The sequence below is a fragment of the Saimiri boliviensis genome, chromosome 11 (assembly GCF_048565385.1).
Source record: "Saimiri boliviensis isolate mSaiBol1 chromosome 11, mSaiBol1.pri, whole genome shotgun sequence".
Taxonomy (NCBI): domain Eukaryota; kingdom Metazoa; phylum Chordata; class Mammalia; order Primates; family Cebidae; genus Saimiri; species Saimiri boliviensis.
This window is the reverse complement of record NC_133459.1, coordinates 39,921,436-39,941,729: the sequence shown is the minus strand read 5'-3', so window position 1 is coordinate 39,941,729 and position 20,294 is coordinate 39,921,436. Positions and strand designations below refer to the sequence as shown.

At 37.2% G+C, this 20,294-nt stretch overlaps 1 protein-coding gene across 20 annotated transcripts in view; it reads left to right on the top strand.

The window, feature by feature from the left end:
• SCMH1 (Scm polycomb group protein homolog 1) overlaps nt 1-20,294 on the top strand; it is a 220,635-nt gene that overhangs the window by 44,828 nt on the left and 155,513 nt on the right. For 8 of the 20 annotated variants that reach the window (XR_012512394.1, XM_074380617.1, XM_074380613.1 and 5 more), the window contains exons 3-4: nt 12,058-12,126; nt 12,592-12,615. Coding sequence is in view for 8 of the 20 variants with exons in the window: in XM_074380617.1 (XP_074236718.1) it covers nt 12,058-12,126; nt 12,592-12,615 (93 nt within the window). In the remaining 12 variants the exon portion in view is untranslated. Of the gene's footprint in view, nt 1-2; nt 12,127-12,591; nt 12,616-13,572; nt 13,780-20,294 lie in introns of those variants that run through there. The other 12 variants (XR_005580771.2, XM_074380626.1, XM_074380622.1 and 9 more) reach the window with 3 other exon arrangements.

The window sequence follows — 20,294 nt, the reverse complement described above, 5'->3', positions numbered from 1 at the left end:
GTATCTTTTTACCCTATCCTGGAGGTAAGAGGGGTTAAGAGACCTAGCAAGGACTGACTTTAAGGAATTCCTCATTACTAATTAGACTACTCATTATCCTTTTCTGTATAGCCATGATGTCATTTTTGTCATTGGTATGAATTTTCCACATTGGGAGAGGAGTTTTCAAGTTTTGCTTTTTAAATACTTAAAAATATTTTTGTAACAGTTTGGCTATGTGAGAAATAATCATTAAGAAAGGAAAGACAGGAAACTATTCTTTAATGAATTTGTTCACTGTGTCCAACAGAAATACAATGCAAGCTACTTATATAAATTTTTCTAGTGGCCATATTTAGAAAGATAAAAAGAAGGAGGGGCATGGTGCCTCACACCTGTAATCCTGGTACTTTGGGAGGCCAAGGTGGACCAATTGCTTGAGCCCAGGAATTGGAGACCAACCTGGGCAACATGGTGAAACCGCATCTCTATAAAGAATACGGAAAAGTAGCCAGTCATGGTGGTGTGAGCCTGTAGTTACAGCTACTAGGGAGGCCATAACACTTTATCACACTTGTGTAACTCTCTCTCTTCTAGATTAAGAGAGGGTGCCTTGTTGTTTTTTAATCCTTTTAATGAATGCAGTTTCAGTACAGAAATATCAAAGATTTTAAGTGTTATTTTGAAAATAGTAAGTTGGAATACATAGTTAAAGAATACTAGGCAAGGTTCCAAATGGAATTTAAGTGTCAAATTGAACAAGATTTAATAGGAAGCTTTTCAGTGCTCTTTAAACCTATAATACTGCATTTATTGATTCATTTTATTGACCTAGATATGTGAGATAGTAAGGAGAATAAGACATAATCTTTACTGACAAATAGTTCATAATTAAGACATGCATGTGATCAAACACAAATATATATAAGATATAGATAGTTGCTACTATAATCTCTCAACTCCCATAATATTGTTTGATGCTTAGTGAAAGAGAATTCCAAGGTTGGATAGGATCTTAGAAATTTATCTGGTTATCTCCCTTTACAACCTGCAAATTTTTCTCTCAGCTTAGAAAAGTTTCAGCATCTTTGGTGATAAGTGTCATTTAGCCTTTCTGTTTGCACATTTCAGTGTAAACCAATCCTCCACAGGAGAATTCTCATTGCCAGAAAGTCTCTTTCTGACATTTGTTTCCCTGTAGTGAATGCTTTGTTGAATGCCTCCAGTCAAAAGACTATATTTTGTGAAATCTCTGGTGAGCATTCCAGTAGCATGTAAGCTAGAACAGAGGTTTTTATCTGGTTTGTTTAGTGATATAGCTCCAGTGCCTAGAGTAATGACTGACAAATAATGGTAATAAATGTTTGTTGAATGAATTAATCTAAACATAAGCAGGATTTAGAGCATTATTTCAATTCAGTTTTTTAATTGTCAGATTTACTCCCTTTGTGGACTATTACTTATCTTTCATTGCTGTTTCCTGATCATTTCTTTCCCTGTATGGCATAGTTTAACTTATTGAACCCTAGATTTTTCATCTGTAAAAAGATATTAATAATACCTGAGATGAAATATATGAAAATGCCTGGCACTGGGCCTGGCATATATAGTAATGTTAAGTATTAGTTGAATCTGAGTGGAATCAGTTCAGCAACCTCTGAGTCTCCCCCAATCCTGATATCCCAGGAATGCAAGTTTTTTTTTTTAATTAAATTTCAAAAAATATACATAACACACAGAATTTGCCATTTTAATAATATTTTAGTGTTCAGTTCAGTTACACTAAAGACATTCACATTGTTGTGTACCCATCGCCATCATCAATCTCTAGAACTTTTTCATCTTGCAGAACTGAAACTGTACCCATTAAAAATGGTAGTTATTTTTAATATTAGCTTAGGTAAAGCATGACTGAAATGATAAATCTGTAGTAGAAAAAAAATACGTTCTAAAACTAAATATAAATGATATATTACCTGCAGTTTTAGATTATCTGTTTTCAGTTATTCTTTATTAATAGGAGTAATTGCTATCTTACCATAGTGGCTTCTAAGTATCATTTTCTATGTCACAGTTGTCTTGATGAGAGTATGCACTGAAATATTGACTTTTTAATACGGATAATTTTTCTCTCATTGCATAACTTTCTGCATTTAGTAAGACAACATTTTTTGTTTTTTGACTGCTTGCTGTGTGCCAAGCTCTAGGAATACTGACTGGCTTAAGATTATTTAGCTCTTACACTCTGACAGGCATAAATGTAGGAGGTGACAAATGTAGAGCTGTCACCAGAAAGCTGTTACAAAATAATATTTGTCCTGGACTGTGAGGAATAAATAGGAATTTCCCAAATAGGGAAAGGCCCAGAGGTATGAAAAAGAGTATGAGTTTGGATGCAGTTTGTGGTCATATGAGCTTGGAAAAAAGAGATATGTTTGGATACAATTTAGGGATTGATCCTGGAAGACTTTTAAATGGGATAGTGACATGTTTCATCTGTTTTGTATTTTAGAAAAATAATGCTGATCTATGACTGAAAAGCAGTGAGACCAAACATAGGAATTAAATAACTGTTTTTATTGGTCAAGGTGAGAGAGAATGAAATCCTGAACTCTGACAAGGTGCAGGGGAGATTAAAGAGAAGAGATGGTTATTTTAGAGGTACAACTGACAGAATTGGATAACTAATTGGATTTGGAGGGATTACAGGTTTCTGATTTGTTATGTTAACTGGGATAGGGACTGCCAGAGAAGAAACATAATGCTTGGAGCAAAGGAATAAAACTGATTATTAAATAGTACCTATATATTATAATATACTATGAAACATAGTCATTATTCTTAGAACACTTTGAAAAAATGGTAAGTGACTAGCCCTTTTTTTAAATGTGTAAAATTCTGTCAGATGCTGTATTCTCTTTATTTTGGGACAGTTGCCTGATTCAGGGACAATTACCTGATTCACTGAGTAGTTTATGGCAATACTTAAAAATTACACATTTTGTAATGCAGTTGTTTCTTTTTCTTGAGTGCTGCTTTCCATGTTCCAGCAGTTTGTACTAAGAGTCTTATTTCTTCCTAGAAGTTCCCTTTTCATTGGTTGGTTATTTGTTGTTGTTTGTTTCTGAGACAGGGTCTTGCTCTGTTTCTGAGGCTGGAGTGCAGTGGTATAATCATGGCTCACTGCCATCTGGACCTCCTGGGCCCAAGCAATCCTCTCACCACAGCCTCTTGAGTAGCTGGGACCACAGCTATATGCTACCATGCCCAACTATAATTTTTAAGTTTTTCTGTAGAGAACAGTCTCACTACGTTGCTCAGACTGGTCTCAAACTCCTGGGCTTAATGAATCCTCCTGCCTTGGCCTCCCAAAGTGATGGGGTAACAGGTAGGGGCCACCAAACTTTTTGAACTGTTTGATGCCTTTCTGCCCTTAACTGTTTGTTATTTTGTTCATTTTGCTGCATAATTGAGGATGGATTTTTTCTTTCTTTCTTTGTTGTTTTGTTTGAGACAGGGTCTTGCTCTGTTGTCCAGGCTAGACTAATTTTTCTAAATTGCACTAGTTGCTTTTGAATATTGTTTTGCTGATGGTCTTTCAGCCTGGTTTCAATTTGTTGTAGCTTCCTTGAACCAATTTTGTGTATACTGGTAGCTCATCTTTTATTTAAGCAATATAGCACTAAAAACATGGAATATATATTGTATATTTAATTTTTTTGTTTTGAGACGGAGTATCACTCTTGTTGCCCAGGCTGGAGTGCAATGGTGCATTTTATGTTTTAAATGCTAATTCTGACCTAGTATTAGTCAGGGTTCTCCCCTAAAACAGAAACAGTGGGAGCTGGGTAGGTAGGTAAAGAGAGAGATTTATTGTAGGACTTGGCTCACAGCTTCCACTGAGGGCCTACATCCTAAACCTCTCAGCTCTGGGAGAAGAGGGGATTGGCTTATGCAGATCCCTAGATCTTGCAGGAGAAAAGCAGCAGATTTATATGGTTGTGAAAGCTGTGAAAGTTGAGGTACTCAATGTGTGGACAAACTCTTCCAAGGCTGGTGGTGAGTTAGTATTTGACTGCCCCTAAATTTCCCCCAGTGTAAGTTAGAAGACAAACAACCAAGAAGAACAGAAGCACATTCATGGACTTTATTCCCCAGGACCAGCGCAGAGAAGGGACTTAAAATGTAGCCCCCTGTTTTTCCCCAGAAGGGCTTTATGACACACTCTTCTGGTGACTGCTTGCCAGCCTGGCTTCTAATTAACTGGCATTGAGGAATTCAAGGGGTAGACAAATAATTAACCTGACACCACACTGATAGGCATATGTCCACACAACGAGTGCCCCAACTGTTACAGCTATCTCCCAAAGGACTACATCCTAAACACAATTGACAAAATGTGGCACATCCTAAGCTCAAGGGACCATCAACAAAGAGACAGCAGTCTGAATAAACACAGAGATTAGAGAGCACCTTACAATTTTTGGGGGGATGGATTATTGAGATCCTTCTCTTACATGAAGCTGGTCTGACAAGTCTGGGAGAGGTTATATTCTTATTTAATACATAGAAGCTAACACAAAAATCAAAGAAAAGAGAATCTGTTTCAAAAAAAAAGCAATAAAATCCAAGACAAATCTCCAGAAGACAACACAAGTGAAATAGAGATATGTGGTTTACCTGACAGAGAATTTAAGATAATGCTTATAAATATGTTCACCAAAGTCAAAAGAGCAATGAAAGAACAAACTAATAACTTTGACAAAGAGATAGAAAGTATAAAATAATACCAAATAGACATCAAAGATGTGAAAAATACTGTAACTGAACTAAAAAATTTAGTAGAGGTGTTCAACAGCAGATTAGATGAAGCAGAACAAAGAATCGATGAAATCAAAGACATGTCACTGAAAATCATTCAATCTGAGCAAAAAGAGAAAAGAATGAAAAGTATAGTTTAAAGATAGGTTACAAGACTGTGGGATACCATCAAGTCAGATAACATATGTATTATTGATGTGTCAGAAAGAGAAGAAATAAAATATAGTCAAATCATGTCAAAAAACAAACTTCTCAAGCCTGAGGAAGGAAATAGAAAGCCAGATTCAGGAAGTCCAAAGAACACCAAATAAGATGAACCCCAAAAGATCCATACCAAGGCATGTTATAATCAAATTATGAATTAAAGATAGAGAGAGTTGAAAGCAGCAAAGGGAAAGTGAATTGTCACATATAAGGGAACCACCCTAAGGCTGTCAGTGGATTTCTCAGCAGAAACCTTGCAGACCAGAAGAGAGTAGGATGATATATTAAAAACCCTGAAAGGAAAAAAAAAATGCACTGCCAACAATGCATACCATACCCATTAATCCTGTCTTCCAAAAACAAAGGGACGATCAAGACTTTGTCAAAAAATAACAGATAATTTATCCCCACAGCCTTACAAGAAATGCTAAAGGGAATTCCTCAAGCTGAAGGAAGAGAACCTTAATCAGTAACGTGAAAACATATGAAAGTATAAAATTCCCTGAAATCAGAGATATTACAATTGCTAACATAGAAATACTAAGGATTATGAAAGACTACTATGAACAAGTTTAAGTCAACAAACTGGACAACCAGAAGAAATGAATACATTGGTAGAAACATAGAGCTTACCAAGACTGAATCACAAAGCAGTTGGAAATCCTGAATAGACCAACTAAGGGTAATGAGATTCAATCAGTAATTAAAAGTCTCCTATCAAAGTAAAGCCTAATGGCATCACAGCTGAATTGCACCAGACATTTCAAGAAGAACCCACACCAGTACTTCTCAAACTCCTCTAAAGAGTTGAAGAGGAAGAAATTCTTTAAAATTCATTTTATGAGGCCAGCATTACCTTTTGATACCAAAGCCAGACAAAGATATGACAAAAAAAGAGAACTGTATCTCCCTTCATCTGAATGATAAGAAGAAAAAGAAGACTTCAGACCAGTCTCACTGATGAACATGGATGAAAAAATCTTCAACAAAATACTAAGAAACCATATTCGACAGTATATTAAAAGGATCATTCACCATGATCAAGTGGGATTTGCCCTTGGAATGCAAGGCTGGTTCAACATATCCAAATGAATAAATGTGACTTGCAATATAACAGAATGAAGGACAAAAATCACATGATCATCTCAATAGATGGAGAAATACATTTGACAAAATTCAACATCCTTTCAAGATGAAAACTCTCAATATATTAGGTATAGAAGGAATGTTCTTTAACACAATAAAGGCCATAAATGAGTGCTCGCTTCGGCAGCACATATACTAAAAAGGCCATAAATGACAAGCTCATAGGTAACATTGTATTCAGTGGTAAGAAGTTGAAGGCTTTTCCTGTAAGATTTAGAACAAGACAAGGATGCCCATGCTTACAACTTGTGTTCAACACAATACTAGAAGTCCTAGGCTGAGCAATTAGGCAAGAAAAAGATAAAGGCATCCAAATAGGAGAGGATGAAATGAAATTGTCTCTGCTGACAACATGATCTTACATAATGTAAATCTTAAAGGCTATACCAAAACATCATTTGAATTAAGCAAATCCCATGAAGTTGCAGGATACAAAATCAACTTTAAAAAGTTAGTAGCATTTCTATACACTAACAGGGAACTTTCTGAAAGAGGAATTAAGAAAATCCCATTTATAATAGCAATTCTATTTACAATACCATTTACTTCTAAGTAAAATACTTAGAAGTAATTTTAACCAAGGAAGTGAAAGATCTGTATACTGAAATCTGTAAGACACTGATGAAAGACATTAAAGATACCACAAATAAGTGGAAAGATAGCCAGTGTTTATGGATGGGAAGAATTAATATTGTGAAAATATTTATACCACCCAAAGAAATCTACAGATTTAATGCAACTGCCATCAAAATTCTAATGTCCTTAGTCACAGAAGTAGCTAAAATTCCTGTGGAACCACAAAATATTCCAAATAGCAAAACAATCTTGACCAAAAAGAGCAAAGCTGGAGACATCACACTACTGTATTGCAAAATATATTACAAAGCTATAGTAATCAAAAAAGCATGGTTCTGGCATAAAAACAGACAGTCTACCAATGAAATAGGACAGAGAGCCTAGAAATAAACCCACACATCTGCAGTCAATTGCTTTTTGACAAGAACACACGCTGGGGAAAGCACAACCTGTTCAAAAAATGGTATTGGGAAAACTGGATATCCACATACAGAAGAATGAAAGTGGATCTTTATCTCATCTCTTATACAAGAATCAACTCAAAATGGATTAAAGACTTGAAACTATGAAACTGAAATTATAAGACTGCTACAGGTCTGGACAGAGATTTCTTTGATACGAACTCAGAAGCATCAGCAATAAAACCAAAAATAGACAAATGGAATTAAAGTGAAAAGCTACCACACGGAAAAGGAAACAACCCAGAGGTTGGGAGGAAATATTTGCAAATCATACATTGGAGAAGGGACTAACATCTGAAATTTACTAGGAACTCAAACTACTCAGTAACAAGAAAACAACCCTAGTAAAAATAAGCAAAGGACTTGAATAGACATTTTTTCAAAAGAAAACATATAAGTGAGCAACAGATATATGAAAAAATTTCCAACATCACTAATCATCAGAGAGATACAAATGAAAACCACAGTGGGATATCCTACAGCCAAAACTGTTAGGTTAGCTATTATCAAAAAAAAGAAAAGATAAATGTTGGCAAGGATTTGAAGAAAAAAGAAGCCTTATACACTGTTATGGATAATGCAAGTTAGCACAGCCATTTTGAAAAACAGGATGGAGGTTCCTCAAAACGCTAAAAATAAAATTACTATATGTTTCATCAATCCCACTACTGGCCGTATACCCAAAGGAACTGAAATCATGTTGAAGGGATAGCTTCTGTCTGCGTGCCCATATTCATTGTAGCAGTATTCACAATAGACAAGATTTGGAAATAAGTGTATATCAGTTTTCGATGGATTTTAAAATGTGGTATATATGCACAATGGAATATTATTCTGCCTTTAAAAATAGGAAATTCTGTCATTTTTGACAACATGGATAAATCTAGAGGATATAATATTGAGTAACATAAGTCAGGCACAGAAAGACAGATATTATATAATTTCACATGTAGAATCTAAAAAAGTCTAACTTAGAGAAGTAGAGAGTAGAATGGTGATAAACCACAGGCTGGGAGGGGAGGTGTGGGTGTGGGAAAAGGGATACATTGGTCAACAGTACCAAGTTATGGTTAGATAGGAGGAGTAGTTCTTGTGTTCTGTTGCAGAGCATGTTGACTGTAGTTAATAATGTATTTTTCAAAATAGCTAAAGAGAGAATTTTAAATGTTCTCACCACAAAGAAATTATAAATATTTGAAATGATTGAATATACTAATTGCTATACTGTGGTTTGATCATTCCACCGTGTATATATATATTTAAACATCATTTTGTGCCCCATAAATATATAAAATTATTGTTGGTCAATTAAAAATAATAGCAAAAAAAAATCGAAGGGGGTTATTTGCAAAGTCTGTTAGAGGATGAGAGACTATGGGATCTGCAGCTAAAATGGAGGGATGGTTTTTGATAAAAACAGACATTTCATCCACAGTAACAAAAGAGAAGTCAGAAAAAATCATGAATGATAGGTAATTTATTCACCAAACATTGAATGAGCACATGTTACTATACTATGTACTGGGGATTCACCACTAAACAAGATCAGGTCTCTACTGTCATGAAATGAGTAGAAGGGTCTTACCTTTGTTTATGTTTTCTCAATGAATCCAGAATTAAAAGTCATCCCCTAAGAGAGTGAAGTTGAGGGAGAGAATATATTTGGAGTTTACGAGAGAGAGAAAGATAACGATTTTTTTTTTTTTAAAGAAAATGGAAAAATAAAGATAGTGGAGAAATGTGGTATGATTTCTGGGCAGTGTAAAGTGGCATATTTGAGAATTATAGCTGTGAGTTTAAAATGAGATCAATAAGCTTGCATTTGTTTTTCTTCAGCACTGGTGAGCTGCTGAGGTAGGCACAGTGTAGGTTGATAAGTGGCTTTAAGCAGATTTAGGATTGAGCCTTTAGTAGGTAAGTTTGACAAAAAAAAGAGAGATGGGAAGGAAGTAAGAGTGTTTATTAGAGAATTATATTAATTTGGGAGGCCGAGGCAGGTAGATCACGAGGTCAAGAGATCGAGACCATCCTGGTCAACATGATGAAACCCCATCTCTACTAAAAATACAAAAAATTAGCTGGGCATAGTGGCACACACCTGTAATCCCAGCTACTCAGGAGGCTGAGGCAGGAGAATTGCTTGAACCGAGGAGGCAGAGGTTGCGGTGAGCCGAGATTGCACCATTGCACTCCGGCCTGGGCAACGAGCGAAACTCTGTCTCAAAAAAAAAAAAAAAAAAAAAAAAAGAGAGAGAGAGAATTATATTAATGAGGGGCCGTGGAGTCTGAGCTGAGCAAAAAGTTAAGTGAAGACATGATAGGTGATTGATGGTGAGAAAGTGGTAGCGTTGGTAGATGAATCTAAATTTTCAACCAAGGAAAATATATTCCTGTTATATGAGTAATGTATCCTCTTTATAGAAAATTTGAAAATATGTAAGGTTATAAAATAGAAAGTGTGGGTGGTACCAGGGAACCTAGTACCCACCCAAAGATAATCAGCTGTTTGTTTATATTTGCTGTGTTAATTCTGTTTTTTCTAATGATAATTTCCCATGGTTGTATTAGTTTCTAGGGCTGCTGTAACAAATATGGACTAGGTGGCTTAAACAGAAATTTATTTCCTCTCAATTCTGAAGGCTAGAAGTCTAAGATGAAGGTGTTGGCAAGGTTGATTTCTTTCTTCTGAGGCCTCACTACTTAGCTTCTGAGGCTTCTTCCTCTGTTCATTACATGGTCTTTTCTCTGTACCTGTGTCCAAACTTTCTCTTCTTATAATGACACCAGTCATGCTGAATTAGGGATCACCTTAGTGACCTCATTTTAACTTTACCTTTTTAAAGACCCTTTCTCCAAATATTGCAGGATCCTAGGGGTGTAACTTTTCTGGCTGGAAACCTGTGGTCAGTGGCGCCTTTGCCTGAGTTTTGCTTGGGCCCACTGGCTCGTTCCATCCACTTGGCCTGGCAGGCTACTCACGCTATCAGCCTGGATACCATGCCGCCAAGAGAGACTGGAGTCAGGAATGGAGTGGTGAGTGGTGTGTGTGAGCAAGCTTGGGGTTCATCTACTGTGCAGTCAGACACACCAGCTGCTGCCATGAGGCAGGCAGCCCCAGGTGCCAGCACGGGTGCCAGCTCTTTGTGAGGCTGCAGCTGGACCAGGCTCACCACAAGCAGCTTCCCAGGCTGGCACCAGGGAATGCAGTGGCGCCCAAAAGCTTGGAGACACCAGGAACCACAGGACCCTAAAGAGGGAATCACAGCCCTGGCTCTGGAAGCTTCCAGGTTTGGGCTCCCCAAAGGGCCACAGCTTTTCCTTCCTTCTCTTAGCCCACAATGTGGCAAGCAAGGGGCATGTTTCAGCCCTGTTGGTGTTACAGTAACTCTTTTAGTCAAGTTCTTGTCCTGCAGCCAGGAAGAATGAGATACACAGATAAGTAGAGGGCGAGCAAGATGAAGAGGCGCTGTATTGAGCAATAGAACAGCTCAGAGAAGACCCACAGTGCCAGGATGTTCCAACGAGTATTCAGCTCCTAGCAGAAAGGGTAGCTCCTCTCTGCAGATAGGTTGTCCCAAAAGTGTTCACTTCTTAGCAGAGAGGGTGGCTCCTCTCTGCAGCTGGTCGTCCCATCATCTCCAGCTCTCGGCAGAGAGGAGACCCTAGAGTGGGTGGCTTCTCTCCACGGGCAGGTTGTCACGGCATTTCTGCAGCTCTCAGCAAAGAGGAGGCCCTCGAGTGGGTGGCTCCTTTCTTCAGGCAGGTCGTCCAGTCATCTCTCTGTCCTCTGCTTTGGCCGATCCTGCAGCTTTTATGGAGCTCAGAGGGGAGGAAGTGCTGATTGGTCTGTGAACGACCATGGGCAGTCCAGGAAAAGGCACCACAAGTCCCCACTCCAGTCTGCAGGACTGGCAGTTCAGCCCCTAGCCTTCAGGCCCTCCCTGGCCTGAAGGGGGGTGCCTTACCAGGGATCCACCCGCTTCTGCTCAGGAACCTATCTGCCTCCTGCTGCCATTCATAGCACCCAGGCTGTGCCCTGACTTTTCTCCAAGTTCAGAGCAAGCGCCGACAGCAGGGAGAAGCCAGGCAGGGGGAGCAGGCACTTCTGATCCTGCGAGGGTAGAGGGGTCCTTCCCAGACCACCAGAAGTGCAGGAGTGTCTGGATCTGCAGCTGCATTTGGGTGCCTGCAGCTGTGCCTGTTGGGACAGGGCTCCTGCCTGCTCCACGGAGCAGGAGGTCTGGGTCTGCAGCCTTGGTTTGAGCAGCTACAGCTGTGCCGAAGATCGTGAAACTCCTACCTGCTCCCAGGCTCCCACTAGATATCCCTGCTGTAGCCAGCATGATGACAGCAGCTGCTCCAGACAGCCCAGGGCTGTTATCACAAATACAGTTACATTCTGCGGTACTGCAGAGTGGGGACTTCAGCATGAAGTTTTGGAGGAAACAGTTGAGCCCATAATTAGGGCGCCATTTGTTTTTAGTGTTTTATGTAATTGTGATCATTCCATGAATGTAATTTTTGTTTACATATTTTACCTAATAACATTATAACATAAACATTTTCCCATTTGTTCTTTAGCCTTTGTAAACATTTAACAGCTTCAAAATACTTTGTCAAGTGATTGTATTATCAAATCTTAATCAGCCTTCTATTTTGAACATTTAGGTGTTCCTTTTTTTTGTTATTATAAATAATGCTAAAGCTTTTTACATAAAACCTTTTTCCTGTATTTTGGAATATTTTTCCCTAGTATAGAATCTCAGAAGTGGATTACTTTATTAAAAACTGTTAATACATACTGCCAAATTGGAAACATATTGAATCTTACATTTTTCTTTCACGTGACTGTTTTTGTCTCCCCCTGCAGTAATAGACTGGAATGATGTTAGAAAACACAAATATGGTCACCAATCAGAGTCTGCATCCCAATATCAAGGTAAGGGGGAAAAAACTCCATTTGGCATGGAAAGCTTTTACTTGATATCTTCTCCCATAAAATTTTTGTTGTTAAATGCTTCAGTTTACAAATAACTCATTGGTTATATCAGAGGCAAATATTGCAGTTTACAGAGGTATCAGTCAAAAGCAGTATACTTTGTTTTAGCTGGAACTAGGAAACCTAGATTCTGAGTATAGGTGATCCCAAATTAGCTTCAAAGTTTTAGGCATAGCTGCTTAGCCTCTCTGGTTTTCTATAGTTTTTATAAGTTTAGGTTTGGGAATAAGGCAAAATTGGGTGGTGTGCTTCCACAATAACTACTAAGAATCTCAGTGTCTTTTAGGAGAAGATAACTGAACTAGATAAATGCTCAATATCCTATTTTAGCCCCGAATTTCACCTTCCATTGTGTTGATATGTTTGTCTTAATGACTTATGCTCCATCATTTTTTTCTTTACTAGAAGCTGCTGACATCCTGGAGCTAGGTAAGATACTTTTCTTGCATTTCTGTTAAATTAGGGGAATTGGTAAACCAGGGATTAGATTATAACCAGTTTTAACCAACTAGGAAAAGAATTCCATGTGTCTCTGTCTCATAAACCAGTGATTCCTGTGCTCTTGTCTGCCTAATTATCCAATGTACTTCATCTCAGCTGTCACATCAAGTCCTGCCAATCAGTAGGCCACAGAACAAGCTAACAAGAAGGAATGGAAGGTGGTTAATTACACAGGGAATAGGGAAGAATGGGAACTGAACCAAACTGGAAGTACTATCTTAATTTACCGAATCCAGAACTAAAGCCTTCACCATCCATAAATCAGTGTTTGGTGGGATTTTTCCCCCAAAAAAATTACTTGTAAGATAAATTGAAATTAAATATTTTCTGACTTTATTCACAAATAATGGAAATATTAAAGTATTATCAAATAAGAAGTCAGACCAATAATTACATTTGGTTTTGCTCCCTGGTTGGTGCACTTCAGGACTAAGATTTGAGTAATAAAACTAGTTCTAATACTTCTCAATCAGAGTTCCTTGCATAAACATCAGTCTTAACATCTTAGAATTCTTTAAAATCCTTTTACATAGGATTTTACGTATATCAATTTTACATATATCAATACATAGGTATTGATATCCAGATATCTTTATCAATTTTTGTTCAAGTATTTTGATGTATTTTGTTACAACTTGATATATATTTAACTCTATTATTATCATTGTCTATTTGCCTCCTCTTGCCTTTCTTTCCTGCAACGTATTACTTTCCATTGCCCACTGACACCAGAAGATAACATGAAATAGTACAACACTAGACTAGGAGTCAGAACTCTTAGCCTTTTTGAGAGCCAGTTCTGCCACTTAGTAACTTTGTGACTCTGATCCTTAGTTTTCTTATTTGTAAAATGGGGATAATAATCCCATTCTGCCTACTTCACAGGGTTATAAAGAAGATTACATGAGCTAATGGATGTGAAAACATCTTAAAAACTCTCAAATACTTTTCAACTTTGGAGGATTATTATGATTTTCATTCTGTTCAGCGGCTATACTCAGACTTTACTCTAAGTCAAATCTTCTGACATTCTTTGAAGTGAAGCATTCTATGAATGTGAGCTGAAGAAATGAATGAAATGAAATAATGCAGGTAAAGGTGCCTGGCACTTGATAAATGATAGTTATTTTTTATTATTCTTTAAAACTTTCCTCAAGCTTTTTAAGGTACTGGTGTGTAGTAGAAAAAGCATGGACATAGGAGTCAGACAGGCCTTGGTTCAAACTCCTTTACCCACTTACCAGTTTTGTGACTTCAAGCGAATTACTTAATCTTTCTAAGCCTATTTCCTCATCTTTAAAATGGGAATAAAACCTACTTTGCAGGTTATAATGAACACGGGAGATACTGGACGTAGTTCTGGCATGGTATAGGCAAATGGAAGACAGTGATAGCCGCTGCTGTTTTTGGTTTTGTCACTAGTATGAATGGTAATAACAGTTGTAGCTCAGTGAGAGCTTAAGGCATATTGTAAACTCTTTGTTTGATGGAGAGTTGTGAAATGTGGGTACTCAATTTAACATAGAGTATATCAGTTACTAAAAAATGTTAAAATTTGATAGTATATTTTTCCTTGTGAGAACATTGGTTCCATAGCCATATCCTCTGATGTAAGTTAATCCTGAGTATTTCATTTTTACCATCAAGCATAAGGAGCAGCTCCAAATAGCAAACTGAAATAAAATTCAGTAGATCTGTGGAATCTCAAAGTTGGAAAAGATCATAAAATAATCTACCCTTGTCCAACATTGAAAATTCAACATTTTGAATTTTTTGTGAAATGGCTTATCTTGAACTCCTCAAGTTGTTGAGGACTTAGCACCTCCTCAGGTAATTCATTTCATATTTAGACATATTTATTGGGCCAAAAGTTGTTTCTTTTTATAATTTCTATTAGTCATCTCTCTAACTTTCTGGCCACATGAAACAGGGTTACCCTATTTTTTGCCCTGATTTTTAGAAAGAAGCTTTAGGGACTACCTTCTCATTTCCACTCTGCCACTTTCATAGTTGAAGCCACAGTCATCTCACACCTAGATTATTAAAACAGCTTTCTAACTAGTTTTTTTTTCCTCCAGCCCTTATCCCCCTCCAGCCTGTTCTTTACACTGCAGCCAGAATGACTTCACCCCAAACCCTTGAATGTTTCCTCTTCTCAGTAGTACAGTATATGTGGCTCTCTAATGCCGGAACACTGCCTTTATCTGCAACCTTTTTTCTAAACTAATTTTTCTTTAAACTTCACTCAGCAACCATACCAAAAGATCTGCTTTTAGAACTGCTTTGTCTGGGCCTTTATAATGCTTTTCTTTCTCTGTGAAACAAACAAAAAAGAGTTTCCTTTCTCTTTGACTGAGTCCTTTTACACTTTATCTTAGAAGCCTAAAGGTTACTTCCTTCGGAAGCCTTCGGCAAGCACTGTGAGCACTCCTGTAGCACCCTCTGTCTCTCAAGTGTAGCACTTACCATGTTATCTAAGTGTTGACTGTTTAGTCTCTGTCCCTCACTAGATCCTCTGTCTTTCACTAGACTGAAGCTCTGTGAGGTCAAGGATGATATTTTGATCGCGGTTGTATGTCCAAGCACGTAGCACAGTGCTTTGACACAAACTATAAATATTTGTTGGCTGGCTGGATGGATGGAAGGATAATGGCTCTGAGACTTCACTTTTTTATTCATGCTAATTGTTCATGTTCCTTCAGCTGGTCCTCAGGTGACATGATTTTGGGTCTGTTTACCATCACTAGGTAATCATTTAAACTCTGATTTGCTCTCAAATTATAGTTTGCAGAACTATATCCCAGGTATAATTTTATTAGTCCAAGAAAGAATAGGATTATTACTTGTGTACTTATTTTTATTCACTCAGAAATTGATATTGAGCCTCTATTAAATTTCATATACTGTGTTAAACAGTAAAGATTTTAAAAATGAATATAAGCCCCCGTCCATAAAGAGCTTACATAAATAATTATAGTCATATGATGTGAACAGGATGTTATAGAAGATAGGAAATGGTAGAATTTGTCCAGCCCTTCTCTGCAAAGCCTTCTGACAGAAAATGTAAAATTTTTGCTGAGCTTTAGTCACTGAGTGTAAGTGACATGGGCAAAGATATGGGACCAAGAGAGCCATGAATTTGTTTTAGGAAACACTAAGGTCCTTTGTAGCTTGAATATTATGATTCTACATCTATGAAGCCTCTCAAATCCAGACCTTTCTCATATCGGGATATCTGTCTGGACCTTCCACAACACCACTGATTTCTTTTCCTTATCTAAGCCTCTCTTTCTGTTGCTTGAGAGTCTGTGTCCTTTCAGAGGGACCTGTGGTATAGTGAAAAGAACACTTTCTCTAGATGCTTTATTTCTATTAAGTAAAAATTCTTCTAGTGACTTTTCCTTAATCTACAAAGAACTCCTAGAATCTGTGAGAAAACCAAAGAACGTCTCAGCAGAAAAATGGCTAAATAAAATACAAACTGGCTGATAAGCCTAAAGAGATCTTTGACTTTATTAATAATCAAAGAATTGCAAATAAATTATGATGGTATTTTATTTTTTCACTGATAAGATTTGTCAAAATTATAAAACTGTTAAACACAGTTTTAGCAAATATGTAGTAAACACACTTGTGTACTTTTGATAGGAATAGAAATTGAGTCTGGGCAAAATAGTGAGATCTTGTCTCTACTAAAAAGAAAAGAATTAGCCAAGCGTGGTGGTGCACACCTGTACTTTGGGAGGCTGAGGTGGCTTGAGCTCAGCTCAGGAGTTTGAGAACAGCCTGGGCAACTTGGCATAACCCTGTCTCTACAAAAAATACAAAAATTAGCTAGATGTGGTGGCACACACCTGTAGTCCCAGTTACTAGGGAGGCTTAGATGAGAGTATTGCTTGAGCCTGTGATGTCGAGGCTGCAATTAGCTGTGTTCACTGCACTTCAGCCTGATGCTGACTCAAAGTCTGACCATTCCATCCATTCTGATGCTGATTCAAAGCAAGAACCTGTCTCAAAAAAAAAAACAAAAAACACGAAAAAACAAAGACACTTAAATTAACATTAATGACTTTTAACAAATATATTGTTATTTGGTACGTAGAACACTATTTAGATGGTAATAGTCGAGTGGAATTTCTCATCTAAAGACTTTGATTATCCCTAATTGTTGTTAGGAATTTGGGTTCACATATAGGTTAAACAATGTAGAGTTCTTGTAAAGGAATGTGGCCAGAACAGTAGCTAGACATGAGTAGCCAGCCTGTCAAATTAGGAGCAGTCGAAGGATTTGGGACATAGAGAGATAGTAGGTATATCTAGGACCAGTAGAAGTTAGAAGGCCAATGTTGGCTGACCATTTGTACTGTTGAGTAATAGCTAAATAATGAGTGTCCCATGATTGGAAGTACTTAAGCAGAGGCTGAAAGGACCAGTCAAATCCCAACCTTTTTTTTTTTTTTTTTTTTTTTTTTGAGTCAGAGTTTCACTCTATCACCCAGGCTGGGGTGCAGTGGTGCCCTCTCAGCTTGCTGCAACCTCCACCTCCCAGGTTCAAGCAATTCTCCTGCCTCAGCCTCCCGAATAGCTGGGATTACAGGCTCCTACCACCACACCCAGCTAATTTTTATAAGTTTTTTAGTAGAGATGGGGTTTCACCATGTTGGCCAGGCTGGTCTTGAACTCCTGACCTTAGGTGATCTGCCTACCTGGCCCTCTGTGCCCGGCCCAAACCTCAACTTTTATATCACCTTATCAAGATGCCTTTTTTGACTGTCCTGCCTAAAATAGCATACCATCTTTACCTTTTACCTTTATTATTTTTTTATTTCAAAATAGCCAGGAATCGTATAATTAATGTGGTGTCTCTGTTACCCTCTGGACCAGCTGACATTTGTTTGTTTGTTTATTTATTTATTTGTCTCTTTTTTCCCTTAGAACGTAAGCTTCAAGTGGGCAGCTGTATTTTTTTTTTTTTTCTATGTATCACCAGTACCTAGAACCAGGCTTATCATATAGTAGATACTCAATATTTACTGAATGAATGAATATTACAGAAGGTGACTCATGCATTTAACTAGGTGACCTCTTGTGCTTTATATTTTATGGGCCAAGATACTTTAATGTCATTTATAAATCCCTTCAGGGCAGGGATCTCTTTTTCTTTTTTAATAATAAATGTAACTATCATGTGGTAAGCATTAGGGTTTATAAAACATTTTTATAAGCATTATTTCATGAATGAGATGGCTGACTTTTTCTCATCTGTCTTAGTTCAGGCATTTCCTCTATAGAGTATCTATCTATAACTTTACTAAGATAGCTCCCAGTCTCTATCACATAACCTCCTTTTATTTCCTTCAAGTTCTTTTCACTTACTACCTTGTTTATTTATTGTTTATATATTAATTGTGTCTCGTCATACACCGGCATGTAAATTCCATGAGGGCAGGGACCCCTGTCATATTGCCTGGCATATAGAGGATGGTAAATAAACATCTATCGAGTGAATAATTGAAAACATTCAAACTATAATTTATGAGTGTTTTGAATTATGTTGGAATAATTAAAAACACTACATATGTTTAAATTATAAAACATTATACTTATGTTAGTTAATAATACTAATCTTTGCAACAATCTCTGAGCTTAAGCATGAACGAGATTTTCATGTTCTGCATTCTCAATACAACCTGTACTACCTCATTAACTTTGTCATTACAGATTATTTGTGTTATGTTTATTAATGTCTCTTTATCTCTAGACTGAAAGCTCCATGAATTGAGAAATCATGTTTTCTCTTGTTCCCCTAACATTTAACACAGTTCTTTGTACTCAGAGAAGCTTAAATATTTGTTGAATGAAGAATCTATTTACAATCTTGTAAGGCAGATATTATCTTCATCTTTCAGATGAGTAAACTGAGGCTTGGAAGGATTAAGTAATTTACCCAAGATAGTTAGCTGTAGAAACAAGACTTTTACCAACATCTTCAGATTCCCAATATTACATTGTTTAAACTACACAGTAGTAGTTCTTAGTCACAGATGTTAATCCGAATTACCTAGGGAGCCTTTAAAAATACATATTTTCAGGCCACACTTGGAGCCTACTGAATGAGAACTTCTGAAGGTGGGGCCCAGAACTTTCTTTAAGAAATGAGACTATAAGTATCACTTGAGAGTCATTGATTTATACCAGAGGTTTGGCAAGCTGCTGTTGGAAGGCCAAATCCCGCCCTCTGCCTGCTTGTGTAAATAAAATTTAAGTGGAATAGCCACGCTCATTTATGCACATACTGTCTGTGGCTGCTTTCACTCTAGAGTGGTGGAGCTGAGTAGCCATGACATAAACTGTATGACCTACAAAGCATAAAATTTTTATTATATTGTCCTTAACAGAAAGCTTGCTAACTCTGGATCTATACCTTGATGTCTGCCCTATTTCTTTTGTTCTTATTTTAGTGTTTGGAGATATGACAGACATACGATGTCTGGCTTCATAATGGGGATTATAGTAGATGTCCAAACATTCTTACTAAGTCATAAATTTTATCTTATTTTACAATTTCCCTAAATATAAGGAACTAACCCTTAGCCCAAGTAATCAAATAAAAGGAAAATACCAACCTAGATATGGTTCAAGCCAGTCAGCCATCACAGTTGGGTGAACTACTTTAAACAAAGCTTCCTTTTCATTCAGTTAGTAATAGAGTGTTTCCTAAGTGGTAAAAGGACTGAGGTTTCTAGCCTGTGTGCGTTACAGCATAGGGATTGATTACCATGGTTGATATGTGTCATAGAGAACTGTAATTAATACCCTAATTATTGTGGTACCTCTGATGTTACCATTATTCTTAAGACCAAAGTGTCTTGGGTGCTTTTAGTCAGAACTTAAGCTAATACAAGCAGTTACCCAGGACTGACCAAAATTCTTGATCTGTGCTGCCTAATACAGTAACTATTAGTTACATGTAGGGATTTAAATTTAAATTAACTAAAATTAAATCAAATTTAGTTTCTTCACTTGATCTTAGCCAAAAGGTCGAGAAGCGATCAAATTTAGTTTCTTATACGACCCACATTTCAAGTGTCCAGTAGCTTTTTGACTAGTGGCTACCATTGGCTAGCACAGATACAGAACGTTTTAGTCAGCACAGAAAGTTTTATTGGACAGTGCTGCTCTAGATGCCCAAGTTGAAGATTCTTAATCCAGTGAAATCCAAAGCTTACTATTTGATTTAATATTCCATTTGTAAGGTTAAAATAATAATTTGTAATGTTTTCTTTTTCTAACGGCAAACAGTGATGAAATGTATTCAGTCCTTGCTTTAGGGCCCTGTCAGCTAGGAGCAAATTCTTCATTAAATTCTGATAACGTCTTTAAACCTTGACTTTGCAGTCATCTCATTTGCCCTATGGACTGTCTAGTCATGATAATTAATCATCAGCCAGTTCATGAAATAGTTCAGAACTGACTGTGATTTCTGGCCAAATCTATTTGGCTTAGTTAAGGATAGTGGGAAAGGAACCAGTTATAAAACAGAAGCTATAAAATCAACAGAGTATAAAGTCTTGGCATCATCTTTGGAGTGATTTAGATTTCATCAT